The sequence below is a fragment of the Aspergillus neoniger genome, assembly GCF_003184625.1.
Source record: "Aspergillus neoniger CBS 115656 unplaced genomic scaffold BO87scaffold_8, whole genome shotgun sequence".
NCBI lineage: Eukaryota > Fungi > Ascomycota > Eurotiomycetes > Eurotiales > Aspergillaceae > Aspergillus > Aspergillus neoniger.
This window is the reverse complement of record NW_020291136.1, coordinates 306323-324464: the sequence shown is the minus strand read 5'-3', so window position 1 is coordinate 324464 and position 18142 is coordinate 306323. Positions and strand designations below refer to the sequence as shown.

The 18142-nt window shown below is 50.4% G+C and overlaps 8 protein-coding genes and 1 non-coding gene across 9 annotated transcripts; 4 read left to right on the top strand and 5 right to left on the bottom strand.

Annotated features, from left to right (window-relative positions):
- Positions 1-233: 233 nt before the first annotated feature.
- Positions 234-1841, bottom strand: BO87DRAFT_228230 (uncharacterized protein). Its single transcript, XM_025618740.1, has 4 exons — positions 1463-1841; positions 955-1393; positions 704-898; positions 234-650 (listed from the first exon to the last, which is right to left on the bottom strand). Exons 1-4 carry the CDS (start codon positions 1543-1545, stop codon positions 360-362), a joined length of 1008 nt encoding a protein of 335 aa, XP_025482150.1. The 5' UTR covers positions 1546-1841; the 3' UTR covers positions 234-359.
- A 984-nt stretch (positions 1842-2825) lies between these two features.
- On the top strand, positions 2826-3215 carry BO87DRAFT_374352 (uncharacterized protein). Its single transcript, XM_025622770.1, has one exon. It carries the CDS (start codon positions 2919-2921, stop codon positions 3087-3089), a length of 171 nt encoding a protein of 56 aa, XP_025482149.1. The 5' UTR covers positions 2826-2918; the 3' UTR covers positions 3090-3215.
- A 2347-nt stretch (positions 3216-5562) lies between these two features.
- On the bottom strand, positions 5563-5634 carry BO87DRAFT_t107. Its single transcript has one exon. It is a non-coding gene; the product is annotated as a tRNA-Glu (tRNA).
- A 130-nt stretch (positions 5635-5764) lies between these two features.
- Positions 5765-6928, top strand: BO87DRAFT_457006 (SEC61-beta family protein). The gene is made up of 3 exons (XM_025628770.1): positions 5765-5937; positions 6077-6422; positions 6484-6928. Exons 1-3 carry the CDS (start codon positions 5935-5937, stop codon positions 6516-6518), a joined length of 384 nt encoding a protein of 127 aa, XP_025482148.1. The 5' UTR covers positions 5765-5934; the 3' UTR covers positions 6519-6928.
- Positions 6929-6977: 49 nt separating this feature from the next.
- Positions 6978-8061, bottom strand: BO87DRAFT_414024 (HIT family protein; the record flags this gene model as incomplete). The annotated part of the gene is made up of 2 exons (XM_025626606.1): positions 6978-7945; positions 8043-8061. 2 exons carry the CDS (start codon positions 8059-8061, stop codon positions 6978-6980), a joined length of 987 nt encoding a protein of 328 aa, XP_025482147.1.
- A 1259-nt stretch (positions 8062-9320) lies between these two features.
- Positions 9321-11631, top strand: BO87DRAFT_353944 (sodium:solute symporter family protein; the record flags this gene model as incomplete). Its single annotated transcript, XM_025621260.1, has 6 exons — positions 9321-9442; positions 9518-9599; positions 9636-9690; positions 9743-10259; positions 10312-10965; positions 11026-11631. 6 exons carry the CDS (start codon positions 9321-9323, stop codon positions 11600-11602), a joined length of 2007 nt encoding a protein of 668 aa, XP_025482146.1. The 3' UTR covers positions 11603-11631.
- Positions 11632-11803: 172 nt separating this feature from the next.
- On the bottom strand, positions 11804-13024 carry BO87DRAFT_374349 (rhodopsin family protein). The gene is made up of 7 exons (XM_025622769.1): positions 12868-13024; positions 12683-12736; positions 12536-12569; positions 12428-12452; positions 12336-12368; positions 12229-12269; positions 11804-12160 (listed from the first exon to the last, which is right to left on the bottom strand). The coding sequence occupies exons 1-7, from the start codon at positions 12896-12898 to the stop codon at positions 11965-11967; spliced, it is 414 nt and encodes a 137-aa protein (XP_025482145.1). The 5' UTR covers positions 12899-13024; the 3' UTR covers positions 11804-11964.
- A 227-nt stretch (positions 13025-13251) lies between these two features.
- Positions 13252-14210, bottom strand: BO87DRAFT_374348 (dynein light chain DYN2). Its single transcript, XM_025622768.1, has 7 exons — positions 14077-14210; positions 14003-14025; positions 13919-13952; positions 13831-13865; positions 13759-13785; positions 13637-13706; positions 13252-13587 (listed from the first exon to the last, which is right to left on the bottom strand). Exons 1-7 carry the CDS (start codon positions 14105-14107, stop codon positions 13523-13525), a joined length of 285 nt encoding a protein of 94 aa, XP_025482144.1. The 5' UTR covers positions 14108-14210; the 3' UTR covers positions 13252-13522.
- Positions 14211-14361: 151 nt separating this feature from the next.
- On the top strand, positions 14362-17403 carry mrd1 (RNA-binding ribosome biosynthesis protein MRD1). Its single transcript, XM_025618739.1, has 4 exons — positions 14362-14621; positions 14717-15472; positions 15685-15957; positions 16008-17403. The coding sequence occupies exons 1-4, from the start codon at positions 14394-14396 to the stop codon at positions 17223-17225; spliced, it is 2475 nt and encodes an 824-aa protein (XP_025482143.1). The 5' UTR covers positions 14362-14393; the 3' UTR covers positions 17226-17403.
- The last annotated feature ends 739 nt before the right edge of the window (positions 17404-18142 follow it).

The following is an 18142-nucleotide window of genomic DNA, read 5'->3' as shown; positions in this document are numbered from 1 at the left end:
GGGGGGGGGGGGGGGGGGGGATGAACAGCCACTTCAGACAAAACTCCGAGGAAATCAACAAGGAAAGACAGTCGAAGGTTCGTAAGAAAAACCGAGCAACGCAGTAGGAGGTATCATATGGTAAATCCCGGAAACACGCCCAATCTCAGTATCCAAGCAGTAGGTCCACCTACTGGCGGACTATTTGCACAACTCGCTAACCTTTAAAAACGATATATCGCTCCATGAATAAATGTGCAGTGGTTAGAAATGTGGAAAAGAAAAAAGTCCCCCGATTTGCAGGTTTGCTGTTATTTTTTGTCTTCCTCTTTTTTTGGTCGTTTTATTGTGTTTGGTTCATAACGTGGGGCTAAAGTCGCTCAGTCAATCATCATGCGATTCGGCACCTGGCCCGAGATGTTGGAAGACAACTCAGTTGTCTTCTCATCCTTGTCGCGGGACTTCTTCTTATGCACGTGCTGCTTCAGACCCTTGTGGAAGTTGTGCATGCAAATGCAGGCATTGATGATTGTCAAAACGATCAAAAGGAGTGTGATCACAGCGAAGAATGTCAGTGACCGCCGGGCGGGCAGGTACTCTTGATATGTTTGAGGCTGGTACATGCGGACCAGCTTGAACAGGAAGTAGGCCATAGCCGCGAAGTATAGAAGCTGCGATACCAGTTAGAAGATATTCAGACCCAGTGAGGGATACTATAACGTACAATGACGATAATCATTCCGATCGAGCTCTCTCGCTTGACGAAGATCGCAGCGCAAACAAGAATGAGAATCGTAACGGGAATGGCAGCCGTTGTGAGACCGAATTCAACATCCGTCTTGTTCGTAACAATGACAAGGAACTGGACCGTGAAACCAAGGAAGAAGAAGAAATCGAACTTCAGCAGAGCGATATAGATCTAGAAAGCTTGTTAGTTGGGTTCGGGTCCCCACTTCGGCGGGCATGCAAAAGTACCTGATATGTAAGATACCGGCGCTTCATTCGCAGATCGGCGCTGATATGCTTGTAGATCGACCATGCAAATTCATCGTAGAGCTTCCAAGCGATGATCATCATCAGGACAGAGCCCATGGCAACGACGCACGGAATGATAATCAGAAAAGGCTCCGTTTCCCCCCACACGTCTAGCGTGATGGCGCTTTCGGCCACAAGCATTTCGATGGAGTCCTTGATCTGCTGGACTTGCACCGCTCCGTAAATCAGAAGACCGAGGTTGCACACGCACAGACCGATGACTTGAATGGTATTCTTGAGGCGTAGAGCATCGTAAACGAGGATCAACTCATATATAAAACCGAAACAGTAGAGTGCCAAGAAGGTTGTTACAGTCTTTGATGCAGTCGAGACTTCACCCTTGGGAAACAGTTGGATCTGGAAGTTTGCGAAGACATAACTATTCGTGCGGTAGTCAGCATAAGCACTCGGAAATATTCAGATCAACGGTTATGAAGGCCACACTTACGACTCGAGGGCAAGGGTAATGATGGTTTGGACGAGGGTAACAATGCAAAAGGACCAAGTCCAGAGCGAGTTTGGCCGATACATCCTGTGTCGCTTTGGAGGATTCGGAGGAACATTCGTATACCCTTCTCGGGCACGGAAACCGCGTCTAAAAGATGGATCGAAAGTGCCCCCGAGCAGGGAGGCCCGCGAATTGTGGGAATAAATCTTGACGAAGTGCTCCGTTACGGAGCTAGTGTCCGTCGGAGGCTCAGGATCGGGATACAATATGACGGTTCGACCACCCGACGGCCGCGACAATATGGCAGAGGTAGAGGATCAAGGATACAGGTTCGCGAAGCGGGGAGGTGACAACCCCAAACTGTGCGGGTTGCGGCCGAGGCCTTGTTTTTGAGGTTGTCAGGAGGGGGTTCTCAGGAGGTCGGGGTTCTCGAAGATGACGAGTTCTGGGAGGACGACGACGACCACTTGACAACAAGCGTATAAGCCACACCAAGCCACACTCAAGACAGGCTAACGGGGCGAGCGGAGGGTATCTTCGCCCGGCGACTGGCTCGCTGCAGGGTGAAGGAGGAGGATGAGAAAGTCTCGGGGGGGGGGAAGCCGTAGGATTTGTTAAGCCGTGGTGCGAATTGTCGTGTGTTACCCTTGGGCGGGGAGGCTCAGTCCGATGATCGATGGTTCGGGATTGGAGGGAGGTCTGTTGGCGTAAGGCTGAGCACCTGCGGACTCCAAACCAAGGCCCAGTGTCAGTCGGAGAGGGTGTTAGGGAGGGGAGAGAGAGAGACTGAGGGAAGGAGAAAAAGAAAGAAAAGGCAATAAGGAGAAAAATGCTGTAAGAGATGAAAGGGGAGGAAAAACGAGTGTCGGGGGGGGGGAAGGAGGAAGTATGAATGTGAGAGGTGGAAAAGAAAGGCTGGGAGAAGAACGATGGAAGATGATGAGTGGAATGGGGGAGAGAGAGAGAGAGAGGGAAAAACGGAGGCTGCTGTCAAGCTAAGCCCGAGATGTGAATAGTAGTGAACCAACTGACAGAATAAGACAATACCAAACGGATTGATTACTCACGCACTTTTTGGAGGAGGAGAAGAGGAGGAGCAGGAGGAGGGGGCTGCTTTCCGGTCGGGGGAGGCGTATGTGGCATCCAGGGTTCAGCTGGAAAGTCCAGACGCAGCAATGGAAGGGAAAAAAGCGAGAAAAGGCAAGTGATGATCACAAAAATCAGAGGAGGGTTGGACGATGCTCAAGACTAGACTAAACCCACACCTTACATGACAACCCAGGTTTAGTCGCAGTCAAGCATATAAGCGACGGTCTAACGGCAGAGCAAGTTGCGTTGGGGTTCACCCAAATGTGCCAGACTCCGTCCGTCCTGGGCCCCAATTTTCTTCTTCTAATTTTATGATGGGTTTTATCATGGCGTTCGGCTTATACGCGGGATTAGTCTATCCTCCCCAATGAGCCAAGAAGCTTTTAATCTACCCACGGTAATTACGGGAGCACCTGGAACCATTCATGGGAAAATACTCTTCTTCCTCAGTCCTGAAGATCAAAAGAATAACTTCTTCGGCTTGCTTTTGCTGTGGCTGATTATCTTCTCTGTTCCTTTTTCCTCTCCTGGGCACTGACTGCTTCTGCTTACGGAGGAGCGATGAGTGTTTGTTGTGGTGATAAATTAAATCCTTCAATTCGGTGTTGTTGTTGATTTGTTGTTATTCGTTATTCCGGGTCTCAGAACTGGATCCCGTGCCTGGCCTAAACTCGACAGAGAAAGGAACTAGACTCGATTGTCTCCTGAATTCGTCGCGTCGCAGTGGGTCGGACCCATGGACCGGCTGCCTTTTGAAACTGGGTTCCCGATTACGATATTATTAACCCTCTAGTAAAATGCCGCGCGTTACCTCTAATTCTCAAGCCCTATTATTACTTGACTATCGTAGCTCCAGAATTCTGTGTGCACTTACTCGCATCTTGCCCCAAACGGGCGGCGCATCCGAGCTATACACAGTCCATCGTAGTTAACTATCACGCTGCTTGCCGAGATACCGATCAAAAAGTTATTTCCAATTTGTTGGGGCATTCAAAGATCGCATTGATTCGGGGAGAATTTCCTACCCAATCATTGAATTATCTTGATGCTTCAAGGTATCAGATCTGTCCAAAGATTAAATGTACTATTAGCAGAGTGCAGCAGTTCTATACCGTACACACACCATGGCAATGGATGTGGGGGATTGTCAAAGTTCACAAGTGGCGGAAGAGCTGCAAACCAACGGCTCGCAAGAAAGTATATAATAGGCAAGCATTGGGAATCGGGGACGGCAGGAGATCCATATCTATAAGAAGGAAGGCACGTAGAATGCGATCTACATGAGAATAATCCACGATCATTTCATGGAGGTACACATGCCCACTGTACGATTTCTTTGACCAAAATTCATTGAAAAAAATTTATTCACCATATCTGAATTGTTGTACACCATACAAGCCAGAAAGATCCCGCTTCCAAAAGATCCAGGACTAGGATGTCTTAGGCAACCATTCCACTGTCTACCAATTAGGTGTCTACCACAGTCAACAGTGTGCAGACTAGATAAACACTGCACTGAACTACCTCCCCATCGAGACTAGCGCGCGTCAGACGGGCTTCCCTTTGCCCCGGAGATGGAACGGGGCCAGAATTGGGGCCAAAAATTGTGGTGGCCGGCTCAGATCAGACCAGATCCGTGGCTCAGCTTCCTGAAACCTAGTACAATGTGCGGTGTCACTCGTGTGTGCATGGCAGCCTCTGCAGGGTCAGCAATGCATGGTTCAGCCAGGTAATCAAGAGAAAGAGGGATGCATCTCTGCCTTGCTTCTGCATGAACTATGAACCATGAACCATGTGGAAGAGATCCAGGTCGACAGAATTTTGCCTTAGGCAGACGCATAACGACATTTAAGCCTCTTCTCACGCCGGGTTACGTACCCATCTAACCTTATTGTCGGGGTGGACGCCAAACCGACGAATTAGCTAGACTTGATAACGTGTATCTTCAAAGAGCAGAGACGGAGCACAAATACTCCATCTACCTGGGAACCTCATTGAATTATTCCGGAGACTCCGGTCTCACCATAATGCAAGCACAAGCACCAATGCAGTTCTCAAACCAAGGTGCTGAAAGCCACAGGTCTGTGAGCCCATCAAATCTTCTAAGATAGTGGCGTGTGGCTATTTTAGTGCGCAATTCGCTTCCCCTTGCTGCTTGCTCCATGTGCCATTCGACGTGCTTAGTGCGCCTCGGTGAAACAACGGCATTGTGGGAAGTACCCAAGATCTTCCGCCGTCACAGATTTGCAGTATTGCTATGGCGACACAGGTCAATGAAGGTCCGAGTCTTCTCTACGCTTTACAACTTATACACTCTAGCCGGGCGAGCGAAGAATCCGTTCTAATTGGTTGTTGTCATGTCAGGAGAGCTCTTCCAACGGCTGTCGCGTCTATGTGGCTGCCTGCCAGCGGTCCTGGAATGGCATCCATGGGCCGGATCTCTGCCGGTTCAACTTAAAGAGTGAACCTTCCACGTGAGTGGCGGGTAGACAAACGAGTCTGCTCCGCAAGAATGGATAATTCAACCGCGCGAGACTGAACTGCTCCACAGTGTTTTCAGGGACACGCATAGGGCTCGTGGTTTTGCCCCTTTTAGCCGTAGACTAGACTATCCGTCCCTAAAGCATCAGTTTGTCGGAGCTGACCTGCCTGATTGTGGAGTGGAGTCAAGATCGGATCCAAGGTTCTGGATGGCGCACAATATATCTAGCAGTCTACAAACTTCGGACCTTGGATCGTCACAACCTAGCAGCTTCAAGGTCTAGAACTTGCAGTGGAGAGCGATGGAATGGAGGGAACCCGTAGGCCAGTGGCTCAGAGCCTTATTCCGTAATCGATCAAGCTACATAGTAGTTTGGAAGTCGAAGAAAATACTGATGCCAGAGACTAGCTTAGCTATCAGTAAAAATAATGTTATGTGGCAGAGAGTCAGATAGACAGACATCCAGCACACATGAGATGTTAAAAAAGAAGGAAGGAAAGAAGACAAAAAAAGAAGTTGAAAAAGAGAACTCCGATGCGGGGAATCGAACCCCGAGCTGCCGTGTGAAAGACGGCGATGTTAGCCGTTACACCACATCGGACTTGTTGTGAAAGAAGCACCAAACTTATGTTATATAAGCTACTTACTCTGAGTATAGCTCTTGGCATTACCGTAAATGACGGTACCTTCCGCCAGCTGGAAATCGTGAGCGTGGCCTCTTTCTGGCATCTCGCGACCTCACCTCCCGGACCTCCTACCAGTATCTCCTCCTCTTCTACTTCTCAGCCGATTCCTTCCCTCTTCATCGGCCAATTGCTTCCGTGCTTCTTGTTGTCATTATTGTTTAATTCAGCTTCACTTTCTTTGATTCTTATCTTCTTGAATCTCCATATTCTTTAAAATGGTGAGCACCCTTGTCCTGCCGATCCTCTTGGTGGCTATCGTTGTCTCCCAAGCGAATTGGACCAAACCATCGACGAGATATGACAACTTCAGTCAATTAAACTAAGAGCAACCTCATCTAACGTCTCTATTCTCTTCAGGCCTCTCCCCGTGCTGCTTCCCCCATGACCTCCGGTGCTGAGTCCGGTCCCGACTCCAAGTCTGCTGGCGCTGGCACCGGCGCCTCTGCTGTCTCCTCCGTCAACCGCCCTTCCTCTCCCACTCCTCCTGGTGGTCCCCGGGCTGCTCTGCGTCGTCGCGCGGCCGCTGACCACAAGGAGTCCCTCCGCAATGCCAGACCCAGCTCGACTCGCGCCGCCGGTGCTGGTGGCTCCTCCGGCACCATGCTCAAGCTCTACACTGACGAGAGCCCCGGTCTGAGGGTCGACCCCGTCGTTGTCCTGGTTCTCAGTCTGGGCTTCATCTTCTCCGTCGTTGGTCTCCACGGTAAGTGATCTTTCCTGGGCAGTCTTCGGATCGTTCAACGATCTCTAACGCGCATATCCAGTCATTGCCAAGATCACCCGCAAGTTCTCCGCATAAGCCGCTGAAATGCGACTTGTACTCTCGTCTTGTTGCTGTCTCCTGATTCTATAATACGTGATATGTCTGGCTCGTGTCGAATGATTCGGGGTCGCGCGCGAGATCAGCAGCGCGAGGATCAAGCGAGGCCAGCGAATCCACCATCCAACCTTTTGCCCTTCGATACATATACCCCTGGTGTCCCTTGCCTCTTTCTTGTGTGTGCTGGTAGTGGGGAAGGCACATGCCGATCTTGTGCTTCTACAATTGGTCCAAATCTATCTGCAGTATAGGATGGAACAATCATCGCTATAAAAACATGCCGTGCACTTGTGCCCATCAACAATTAATGGAGAGCCTAATTCCGTGAAGAAATGCGTTTTTGTGTAATATAGTGCTTGTCAATGAAAACGAGACTCGTCGAAGCGAACCCTGTCCCAATCCTTATTTTATAACCCCTACAACCACTCTCCATATCCCTCATACTCCCCGCGCAGCAATCACCCCCCGAATCTCCTCAGCCCTCCTCACCAACTCCTCCACATCCTCCACCCCTACCTCCGGCCCAGGCAAAGAACTCACATACCCAGAATACACCTCCCGAAACACCTCCCTCTCCCCAGCCCCATCCTCCTCCCCCTCCCCATAAACAGGAACCAACTTAACATGCGCATAATCCACCTCCAGCCCCTCAAACACCATCCCACATCTCCCCACCCCCAACGCCTCCATCAACACCCGTCCAACCGTCCACGCCGCCCCCACCAAACCCTTATATTCCTCCTCCCCGAGCGCAAATATATCACTCCCCAAATGCCTCCGCGGCACTAGCACCGCGAACCCGGGGGTGTTTGGATATGGCGTGAGGAACGCCACGTGGGTCTCATCCTCCCAGATGCGCCATTGGGGGTGCTCCGTGCCGCGGATTATGTTCGCGAAGAGGTTGGTGTCTGTGGAGGGGCCGTGGAAGGTGTAGTTGGGTGTGGAGAGGGAGTGGGTTGTGATGGTGTTGGCTAGTTGGGTTAGTTGGGCCGAGGGCATGCGGGGGCCGGATTTGGATGTTATGTAGTTGGGGTTGTTGGGGTGGAAGGACGTTTCGGGACTGAGGATGGGCGTCCAGGTGTTTGGTGAGGGGAGGCCGTGGAGAGGGAGGAGGGAGATGGTCCTGTTGCCGGAGGTTATTAGGGCGATGCGGGAGGTGTGGTATGTTTGTTTTAGGGCGGGGGTTATGGTGCGGAGGGTGAGGAGGGTGGTGGTGAAGGTGGGTTTTGGGAGGAGGAAGAGGGTGCTGGTGGTGCTGGTTAGGGTTGCGAGGGTGTGGCCTGGAGTTGTTGGTGTGGGAGAGAGGCTGATGGTTAGGTCGTTGGTGCGGTGGATTTCGGTGGTCATGGTGTTTTTGGTGTGGTGGTGATGATGTTGGTGGATGGTTTGGTTCTGGGTGTGGTGGGCTGTGGATGTTTATGGGATGGTCCCTTATTAGTGGTTATTACTAGTAACCACTTAGTGCTGATGATATAGTTGCTTGGTGAGTCATGCGAGGCTTACTAGCAGTGGCTAGACTCATTGTATACTATGGTGATGGGGTAATGGTACTAGTAGTATTCAGATCATGACGGTGGTGCTGTGTCAGTCTAAGAGGGTTAGTAGAAAACTCAGTACTAGATCGTGTATATATACTCGGTGCGGATCTAGATCACTGATCACGCTGGGGTAGGTTAATGGCATATTCATATCATGGGCACCCCAATCGTGAATTGTCATCACATTCAGGATTTCATCAGTACTCGGTAGTAGTATCGAAATGTACAAGCGATGTATATTATGTGCACACACCTACCAAATAGACTATGATCCATTGGCATGAACTGATATATATCATGCAAGTCAATCCACATACCAGGAACTTAACAGCCTAAGGTGAAGTACACGTGGGTGACATATCCACAAGCAAGGCCTGCCCTACGCAGTACGCACAGTACTGAGATCTGGCATACATCAGATAAAGGCAAGATCAGTTGCCCCTACTCAGACACCCACCAATTACAGGAATCGAAGAATGATGGAAATTCCCCGGCTTCCAAAACCACGAGCAGTGGGGAAGACCCCCAAAGCATTAGTGGCAGGATCGAGTAAGTAAACTAAGTGAACTGATAGAGCGCTATCATCAAGTCTGCTCCCTATAAAGCCATAAACTCTTGGCAAAGAGAAAGGCTGCACCAACACACCAATCCATGACTTCGCTGACATCCTTATCTGATAGTCTACGGTTTCTTATCATCGTCCGCTCCCAACTCGGACCAATGGGCGTCATTGCGCTGACCTCCGCTGATAAGAAGCATTTCCGCCTCGCCAATAAGCAGCCCGGACCCGATACGTTGATAACCCACTTGGGGTTCGGCTGTTGATTTTGTTGCAAAGAAAGTGGAGAAGGCATGGGATAATCCATGTGTATGCTTATGGAACTGTGGAACGATGGCACTTACTCGATGACTCGGTACTAAACTCACCTGCAGCTAGTCCACTGCCATTGATGTTACACCCCCATCTGATGAAAGCACATTACGAAACGGCCACCAGGAGCTGCTCTTATCAGCCACTCGCTTCCCCAGGCCTGACTCCTCGGATCCAATGATATTGGACTGGTAGTGATTCATTCAATATGAATTTACCGCCGATCACCAGCGTGTCTGCGAGGTCGGAGACTTCTCAAGGGCCCCGTGCCCTATATGTTCTTGCCTCTGCCACCATGCTCAAAGCCTTGTCTCCTTCAGTCATTGTCCAGCCATAGCAAGGCATCGTTTCGCGTGTTCAAACACTGCCAACATGTCTTCAGACACAGTCACATTCACAGCGCCCCTCTCGCAAGGGTTTGGCTATGGCATCATCATTGGTCTGGGCTTTGCCTTTGCCCTGCTCATGATCTTCATCACCTGGGCTTTGAAGCGGTATGTAGTCTAGTCCCTTTCCAAACATGGATTTTCTTCAAGTATGGGATTGCAAGACTAACGGGTCTCACATAGATACCAGAACGAAGTGCAGACATCAGAAATGTTCTCCACGGCTGGAAGATCAGTCAAGTCGGGTTTGGTTGCCGCGGCAGTCGTCAGTAGTTGGACATGGGCCGCAACTCTTCTTCAGTCGACCACTGTGGCCTACGAATACGGCATCTCGGGTCCTTTCTTCTACGCATCAGGTATGTACAGCCAACAGCAACACGCCGAAGACATTCTGACTCGGTGATACAGGTGCTACGGTCCAAATCATCCTGTTCGCTACCCTAGCCATTGAGCTTAAGCGGAGAGCTCCAAATGCGCATACCTTCCTCGAAGCTCTGCGCGCTCGATATGGAACCGTCGTGCATGTTGTTTTTATCGTCTTCTGCCTGATGACCAACATTCTCGTTACCGCCATGCTGCTGACTGGTGGTTCTGCCGTCTTGACATCTCTCACGGGGGTTAATACAGTTGCTGCCTGTTTCCTCCTGCCTATTGGTGTCGTGCTCTATACCCTATTCGGTGGTATTAAGGCGACGTTCATCACGGACTACATGCATACCGTCGTGATCATTGTCGTCATCTTCATCTTCGCATTCTCTGCCTATGCGACTAGCGACAAGCTTGGATCTCCGGGGGCTGTCTATGATGCACTAGTAGCAGCATCGAAACTCCACCCAGTTGAAGGCAATGCTGAGGGAAGCTATCTGACCATGAGGTCAAAGGAGGGTGGCATCTTCTGGATTATCAACCTGGTCGGCAACTTTGGGTACGTTAGCCACCACACTTCCGCATCGATTGCTTGCTAATGAATGCAACAGTACCGTCTTCCTCGACAACGGCTACTACAACAAAGCCATTGCCGCGAGCCCCGTGCACGCTTTCCCCGGATATGTCATTGGTGGTCTTTGCTGGTTCGCGATCCCCTGGCTGTGCGCCAGCACTATGGGCATGACTGCTCTCTCCTTGGAGGGCACTCAACGCTTGAGCTCCGACGACGTCACCGCCGGTCTCGTGCTGCCCTTTGCTGCCGTCAAGCTTCTCGGCTACAGCGGCGCAGTTTGCACGACAATCATGATCTTCATGGCAGTCACCTCCGCTTTCTCCGCCCAGTTGATTGCCGTTTCATCCATCTTCACCTACGATATCTACCAGGCCTACATCGACCCATCCGCCAAGGGCAAGCGTCTCGTGTGGGTCTCGCACATGACCTGTGTGTTCTGGGCCATCGCCATGGCCGGCTTCTCCACCGGTCTTTACTACGCTGGTATTGGGATGGGTTATCTCTACCTGTTGATGGGCGTGATCATCTCCTCTGCAGTCTTCCCCGGCGCCATGACCCTCATCTGGAAGCACCAGAACTGGATTGCAGCAGCCGCCTCTCCACCTCTCGGCCTCGCCGTCTCCCTTATCGCGTGGCTCGTGACAACCAAGAAACAATACGGCATCCTGACCGTCACCACGACAGGCGCAAAGTGAGTCCACCCCCACATTTTCTCTCTCCAAACAACCAACTAACAAAACTCCCGCACCAGCTACCCAATGCTCGCCGGCAACGTCGCCGCCCTCCTCAGTCCCGTCGTCTTCTCTCCGATCCTCACCCTCATCTTCGGCTCTCAAAACTACGACTACGGCACCATGCGCGCCATCCGCCGCGTCGACGACGCCGACGTTGCCGCTGCCGCTCACATCGACATCGAGCTCATCCCCGGCGAAATCAATACCCAGTCCGCCGCCCAGGAAGAGGAAGAAACGCGCAAACTCAACCGCGCTGCTCTCTACTCCCGCACCTTGACCATCTTCATGGTCCTCTGCTTCCTCATCCTCTGGCCCATTCCTATGTACGGCAGCTCGTATGTCTTCAGCAAGAAGTTCTTTACGGGCTGGGTTGTTGTCGGTCTGATTTGGCTGTTCTGCACCACTTTCGGCGTGGTTATTTTCCCGCTGTATGAGGGTCGGGAGAGTATTGTGAGGACGGTGAGGATGATGGCGTTGGATATTACGGGGAAGAGGGGAAGAAGAAAGGGAATGATTGTGGGGGAAATGACGAGTGGGGATGTTTCTGGGGTGCAGACGCCTGTGATGGAGAAGAAGGAGGTTTTGGAGAAGTAGATTATTATGTTGCGAGGAATCGGTTATTCTGTTGATGAGATATGTGCTTGATGTCTGGATATGTTGGGTCTGGGATGGTTATGATTGGTTTTATTCATCGGTTTGGATATATACCCCATTCGTTACTGTATAATGTTGAGTTCAAATAGTATGATAATATGAGTTTATAAAATATACTGCGCACCCAAATAGAGTGAATAAATCGGATTTGATACAATACATGCGCGATAGCTAGTAAGCTAACCACTAGACACAATGGCAACAAGCAAGCAAGCAAGCAAAAGGTATTCGATAAATACAGACAACAGACCATCAACCGATCATAATACATCATCAACGAAAACAATGATCAGAAATAATCATCACTTATACACATGGTTCTGCTGCTCTGCCTGCTGCTGTGGCGGCGCTACCACACCCCCGGACGCCTGTGGAGGTGGGCCTGATGCCTGCTGCGGGGGATAGAAAGGTGCACCGCCGCCATAGTACGCCTGAGGTAATTGGCCTGGTACGACACCCGGAGGTGGTCTCGTCTCTGGTGTGATATCAGGGCGGTCGCTGCGATTTGGTATTAGTTTCTTTACTTTCCTTTCCCATTTTACTGGATTGTGTTGGGATGGTGTTACCGTAGATCCTGCGTAAAGCGGCATGTGTAGCAGGTTACTTCCTATGACGACATCAGATACACCCCGAAATGCATATATGTTAGGATGAAAATGATATGTCAACATACCTTGTACTTATGTGTTGCGAGAGGGATGACAGGCTATATGGGGATATACGGTCAGTTTAGTCCGGCTTCATGCGGACGGGGGACATGATTACAATGAAGCAGACGGTGAACCACGGCCTAAATGTTAATCATCATACATTAGCATAGTTACAACTCCAAACATATCCTCAACCAAATGAATTAGTGAAGTATAAGCTTACCATCTCGTCAAACAATGACCATTCCAATGTTGGCCTAGATTCAAAGGAGGAAGACGGGTCAGTCAATAATCGAGTAAATTATTGGTTGGGTCAGGAACCAGAGCTAAATTTAGCAGTCATGATTGTCAGGGTCCAGGGGATTCATACAGTTATAGCAGAATGCGCGGACATTCTCGTATCCTTCTAGCATGGACGTGAACTCTGAATACCTTTGGTGTTAGTTTTCGCATCTTTCTTGTTGGTTGGGGGTGGGTTCTTGTGGAATCGATATCCATAAGGGTCGTCGCCTCGGCCGGTGGAGTAGGAGGGAAGGGAGTAGATATGTCACATACCATGTGTTCCGAAGGTGATGCAGATGGCCATGTTTATGGCTTTGGAGTGCTCCCAGGATGAACAAAGGGTGGGTTGGTTTATTCTAACTAAGAAGGTAATAAATGACAGGAATCGGGATCGCGTTTGATCATGTAATGCGACGTGTAGAGGGATAACATTGGCAGCAGCCGAAGTTAATGGGAAGGGGGAGGCAGCCATATAATAGACTGGTTGGGGCTGACGTGTGGCGCTGTGGCTTGGCGCGGGTTGGCACTTGGCGTTCCGCACTCGGCGGTGTCGTTGCGTTGCTGGGTGTGCATTATATATATAGTAGTAGTGATGATTGGCAGTGTATCCTGCATGCTGGAAAGCCTACGTGTCTACGGTGCAGCACTGCAGTAGTTCTGCGATTGGATCAACTTGTATTCACTAGTAGGATATTTTGAATTGATTAACAAAGAATTGGAATCAAGTAGCAGGTAGATGCGCGGAAGAATCACCGCCGCGTTGTGCCCTCTAGGCAAACCCCGCAGCATTTTGTTCGGGATCATATGGCAGCATTTCATTCCAGCGCTTGCATGGGACCTTTCACTGCACGTTACTTCTGCTTGAATTATCCGAAAAAGGTTATAGACTTCGCTTGGGCGAATCAGGCCGGTGTCTGTGGTCGTATGTTCATTGAGTCTTGAAAAGGAGAATGGCGCAGTGCCCGAGGTAGAAGTAGATGAAGTGTTTTGTCTCTGCTCGAAAGTTAGCCCTTACTCCTGATGCCCTAGCAACGTCACTCACCATGCGTGACGAAGCTGCCAAAGTTCCTCCCGACGACACAGTGCCATGTCGCACCCTTGCGCGAATCGAACTGTGGATTGTGAGCAATGAGCTGTGATTCGCATACAGTGCGCAGTGCTGACCTCTCGCTTGATGTATTGAGCAATATCCTATCGTCGTTAGCAATGGTAACCAACAGAAAACACCGAACCTACCTTCTCAATGTGGTACTTGTCCATTGCCTCAATAGCTATCCATCGTATTAGCTCTCCTTTTCCAGGTGACCCGTAAGGCTGACCATACCAACTTCAACAGCCTCCTGCTGCATATCCTCCGTCTGCCATGCTGTGAGCACAATCCTTATTTACATCCAGCAATTCCTCTTACCATATCGACGGACTTGATCTGCGCTGAACGGTCATGTTAGCCATCGTTTGACGATGCCGCGTTCGGGGACTTACCCTCAAGCTTATCCTTCTTTTCGCTAGCCATATTGCTGGATTCCGCTGAGGAATGTAGTAATAGGTAAAATGAGCAAGGATTCAAGACACGGATCAACCACTATAAATTTAGTGTACAAAGATGTCCCACGAAGCCCAATGGAAGTATTGGGAATCAACATTGCCGGCTGCGCGCAATGGACTCCGCCCGGATCACGCACGGGCCAGGCCGCCCTCCTCACCGCCCTCGGCACTATAAGGAAGCAAAAAAACATTCCACCAAAAATTTTTCGAACTTTTTCTTTGGAACTATTTCCGTGGCACACATTGTCACAATCATGGAGAGCACCAGAGTATTTGTCTCTGGCCTTCCGCCAACCTTATCTGATGATCAATTGAGGAAGCACTTCGCTACTCGCTTCCAAGTCACAGACGCTCATGTATTGCCTAAGCGCAGGATTGGCTTCGTGGGCTTCAAGAGCCATGAGGTGGCCCAGCAGGCTGTGTCTTACTTCAATAAGACTTACATGAAGATGTCCAAAATCTCAGTAGACATTGCTAAGCCGGTATGTGCTCTACTCCCTATCCACACTTGCTTTGTTTCTTTTGTTTTCCCCGCTGACAGTCAAGGTGGTCTTGTGACTGACCAGTAATCTTGTAGATCGATGCCGAACCCACTCGCAAAGCTGGAAAACATGATAGGATCTCTGCCGGCGATGCCGCAGATGCTTCCCTCAAGCGTAAACGGGATGGCGAAAACGCCCCGCAAGACGCTCGCTTGCAAGAGTATCTCTCTGTAATGCAACATTCTAAGACCAAGACATGGGCAAATGATGATGTGCCCAGACCGCCGGAGCATGACTCACCTGCAGAACAACCCGCTGAAGTAGAGGAGCAACCTCAGGAGCTTACCTATGCACAAAGGAAGAAGGCAAAGCTTGGCGATGACCATGATCATTTTCAGGAGATGCACACAGCTGATCGCGAAGCTCATGGATCATCCGAACCCATGGTGGTAGACCACAGTGGGGAGGGTAACGCCGAGGCACCGACAGAGCAGGATGATATTGTCGCCGAGACCGAGGCGCCAGCTGTTTCGGATGCGGACTGGCTCCGCTCCAAGACAAGTCGCCTTCTGGGTCTGCTTGATGAGGAAGAGCAAGCGGATTTCGACGCTGCTGCGCAGCATAAGGAGTCCGCAGCTCCAGAAGAAGCAGAGGATCCAGCTGCTGACTCTAGGGATGCCCAGATTGTCGCTCCTGCCGCGACTGAAGCCAAGACGGTTCAGGAGCCGCAGGTCGACACGAATATCGAGAGCATTCGTTTATCTGCACGTCTGTTCGTGCGGAACCTTGCTTACGACACCTCAGAGTCAGATCTCGAACCGCTATTTGCTCCTTTCGGACGAATTGAAGAGGTTAGTAAATCCATGAGTTTTGTTTCTTGCCATCCACGACCCCCGACCCAGCTCAATGATGATCGTCCTGATAGGGACATCAGATGCAAAGCACATGATGTTACCAGGAAAGAGTATTTTAGTAGATGCCTCTTGTTATCTGAAGAGCTACACACCTCAATATTGCTGCTTGATTCACTCATTAGTTATTTGAATTATGCTAATGTGCCTAGATCCATGTGGCTTTCGATACCAGGGTTAATACCAGCAAGGGGTTTGCCTACATCCAGTACCTCGACGCAGATGCAGCCGTAGAGGCCTACAAGAATCTCGATGGAAAGCACTTCCAAGGCCGCTTGATGCATATTCTGCCAGCAGCCGCGAAGAAGACTTACAAGATTGATGATGCTGAGCTGGCGAAACTGCCTTTGAAAAAGCAAAAGCAAATCAAAAAGAAGATGGATGCCTCGTCTTCCACGTTCAGCTGGAACTCTCTTTACATGAATGTGAGTAGCTCGCACAATAGCCGCCAGTACCATACGCTAATAAATTGCAGACCGATGCCGTTATGTCTTCAGTAGCTGAGCGACTTGGTGTTTCCAAAGCAGATCTCTTGGATCCTACTTCATCTGACGCTGCTGTGAAGCAGGCTCACGCTGAAACTCACGTAATTCAAGAAACGAAAGCTTACTTCTCAGCTAATGGGGTTAATATTGAAGCCTTCAAGCAGCGGGAGCGTGGAAACACTGCTATCCTTGTAAAGAACTTTTCGTACGGCGTCAAGACTGATGAGCTCAGGAAAATGTTCGAACCATTCGGGCAAATAACGAGGTTACTCATGCCCCCTAGTGGAACGATAGCTATCGTTGAGTTTTCGAGACCAGATGAGGCCCAGAAAGCTTTCAAGGGACTTGCCTACCGGAAACTCGGAGACTCTATCCTATTCCTGGAGAAGGCTCCCAAGGATCTGTTTGATGCTGCAGCCGTGCCACAGAAGGCAACCATAGAGACTAAGGCCGTCTCTCAAGGCTTCTCCACCGCTGACACTTTCGCGGCAGATGAGGTTGATGACCTTACGCCCACTACAACCCTCTTCGTAAAGAACCTCAACTTTGCTACTACGACACAGAGTTTTGTGGACTTATTCCGGCCACTGGATGGCTTTGTGTCTGCTAAGATCAAGACTAAGCCCGACCCTAAGCATCCCGGACAAACGCTCAGCATGGGTTTCGGTTTCGTGGAGTTCAGGTCGAAGGCTCAGGCCCAATCTGCGCTTGCCGCCATGAATGGCTACAAGCTTGATCAGCATGAACTGGTAGTTAGGGTGTCTCACCGTGGAATGGATGCGGCTGAAGAGCGGAGGCGTGAAGATACCGCGAAGAAGGTTGCGGCCAGAAGGACGAAGATCATCATTAAGAACTTGCCGTTCCAGGCCACCAAGAAGGACGTTCGGTCACTCTTTGGAGCCTATGGGCAACTGCGCTCTGTGCGGGTTCCTAAGAAGTTTGACAGATCGGCTCGCGGTTTCGGTTTTGCGGATTTTGTAAGCGCTCGCGAAGCGGAAAACGCTATGGACGCGTTGAAGAATACCCATCTTCTGGGCAGAAAGCTGGTCCTGGAATTTGCAAACGAGGAGGCGATCGATGCCGAGGAAGAAATCAAGCAGATCGAAAAGAAAGTAGGGGAACAGATGGACAGGGTCAAGCTACAAAAGCTTGCCGGGCCTGGGCGCAAGAAGTTCACTGTAGGGGCCCAGGACGGCGAAGAGGACTAAGTCCCTGCTCTTTCTCCCTGTTAGTAGGGACAGACAATAGCAATGGTACGATTTTGATGTTTATATCCCTTGCGTCTCGGACACTGAGCATGGAGTGCGGACGCAGGTTAAACACGTTCCTGCGGCTGTCAACACGTACATACGCGCGCGTCCTGCAGAGTTACCCGGCCGCTCGTGCAGTGAAGTCTTTCATCCGAGTCTATTCCTGTCATCCCATCCCGGGTTCCTTTATCCTCGCCGATTCAAGGCTTCTTACCCTTAACTCCTTATACACCTAGTTGCTCGAACCCTGGATATCCAAGTGAAGACTAGTCGGTCCTGGGATTGTCCAATTTGTCCAGGCCATACATTCCAACATGATCTACGTAACCACCTCTTACATTCCACTCCCGTGGCACTGGACGATGTCGTTGGCTACTGCTCATTCCAGAAAATGGCCATTGCCACGGACTTGGACGTCTAGCTGCTCCAAAACGTATCTCAAATTAGCAGTCACTGCTTGTCTCGTGCACTAAAACCTCCGAGGAGCAGCTTACTGGTTCGTGCTCAGGGAGCATCCCTTGCATGGGTCTTCCGCTTGTTCCCATCGTGCAGTTCCTTTCCTGCTGATTTGCTCGGACACAGGATCTTCCTTCGTTCATAGCTCGACCTGGACGCGTGAAGCTTGGGAGGAGATTCCTTTCCCCGCCTTGAACAGTTGACATAGCCCTTGGAGGGGTGGTGTATCAACGAGCAGCGTGATTCAGCTATGCCACTAGGCCTCCCTCTCCAGGGAGAGTAGTGGTTTCCTATAAACACCATGCTCTTCGCTCCCACATTCTCTCTCCCAATTCTTACATTCTCTCCAAGCATCTACGTTCTTGATCGCTGGTTTGTGACTACTGGTTTCTTTGGTACGGCGGTAGTAAGCATTTTGC

Coding starts and splice junctions, on each gene's coding strand:
- BO87DRAFT_374348 (XM_025622768.1), bottom strand. CDS start 14,107: ATGGCTAGCGAAAAGAAGGATAAGCTTGAGG. Junction 13,786..13,830: donor ACAAGTACCACATTGAGAAG/GTAGGTTCGGTG, acceptor TAACGACGATAG/GATATTGCTCAATACATCAA. Junction 13,707..13,758: donor CTCAATACATCAAGCGAGAG/GTCAGCACTGCG, acceptor CACAATCCACAG/TTCGATTCGCGCAAGGGTGC.
- mrd1 (XM_025618739.1), top strand. CDS start 14,394: ATGGAGAGCACCAGAGTATTTGTCTCTGGCCTTCCGCCAACCTTATCT. Junction 14,622..14,716: donor CAGTAGACATTGCTAAGCCG/GTATGTGCTCTA, acceptor GTAATCTTGTAG/ATCGATGCCGAACCCACTCG. Junction 15,473..15,684: donor CTTTCGGACGAATTGAAGAG/GTTAGTAAATCC, acceptor TAATGTGCCTAG/ATCCATGTGGCTTTCGATAC.
- BO87DRAFT_374352 (XM_025622770.1), top strand. CDS start 2,919: ATGAGCCAAGAAGCTTTTAATCTACCCACGGTAATTACGGGAGCACCT.
- BO87DRAFT_228230 (XM_025618740.1), bottom strand. CDS start 1,545: ATGTATCGGCCAAACTCGCTCTGGACTTGGTCCTTTTGCATTGTTACC. Junction 899..954: donor GCCGGTATCTTACATATCAG/GTACTTTTGCAT, acceptor CAAGCTTTCTAG/ATCTATATCGCTCTGCTGAA. Junction 651..703: donor TCGGAATGATTATCGTCATT/GTACGTTATAGT, acceptor CTGGTATCGCAG/CTTCTATACTTCGCGGCTAT.
- BO87DRAFT_457006 (XM_025628770.1), top strand. Junction 6,423..6,483: donor CTCCGTCGTTGGTCTCCACG/GTAAGTGATCTT, acceptor GCGCATATCCAG/TCATTGCCAAGATCACCCGC.
- BO87DRAFT_374349 (XM_025622769.1), bottom strand. CDS start 12,898: ATGGCCATCTGCATCACCTTCGGAACACATG. Junction 12,453..12,535: donor GGTCATTGTTTGACGAGATG/GTAAGCTTATAC, acceptor ATTAACATTTAG/GCCGTGGTTCACCGTCTGCT. Junction 12,369..12,427: donor GGTTCACCGTCTGCTTCATT/GTAATCATGTCC, acceptor ATCCCCATATAG/CCTGTCATCCCTCTCGCAAC.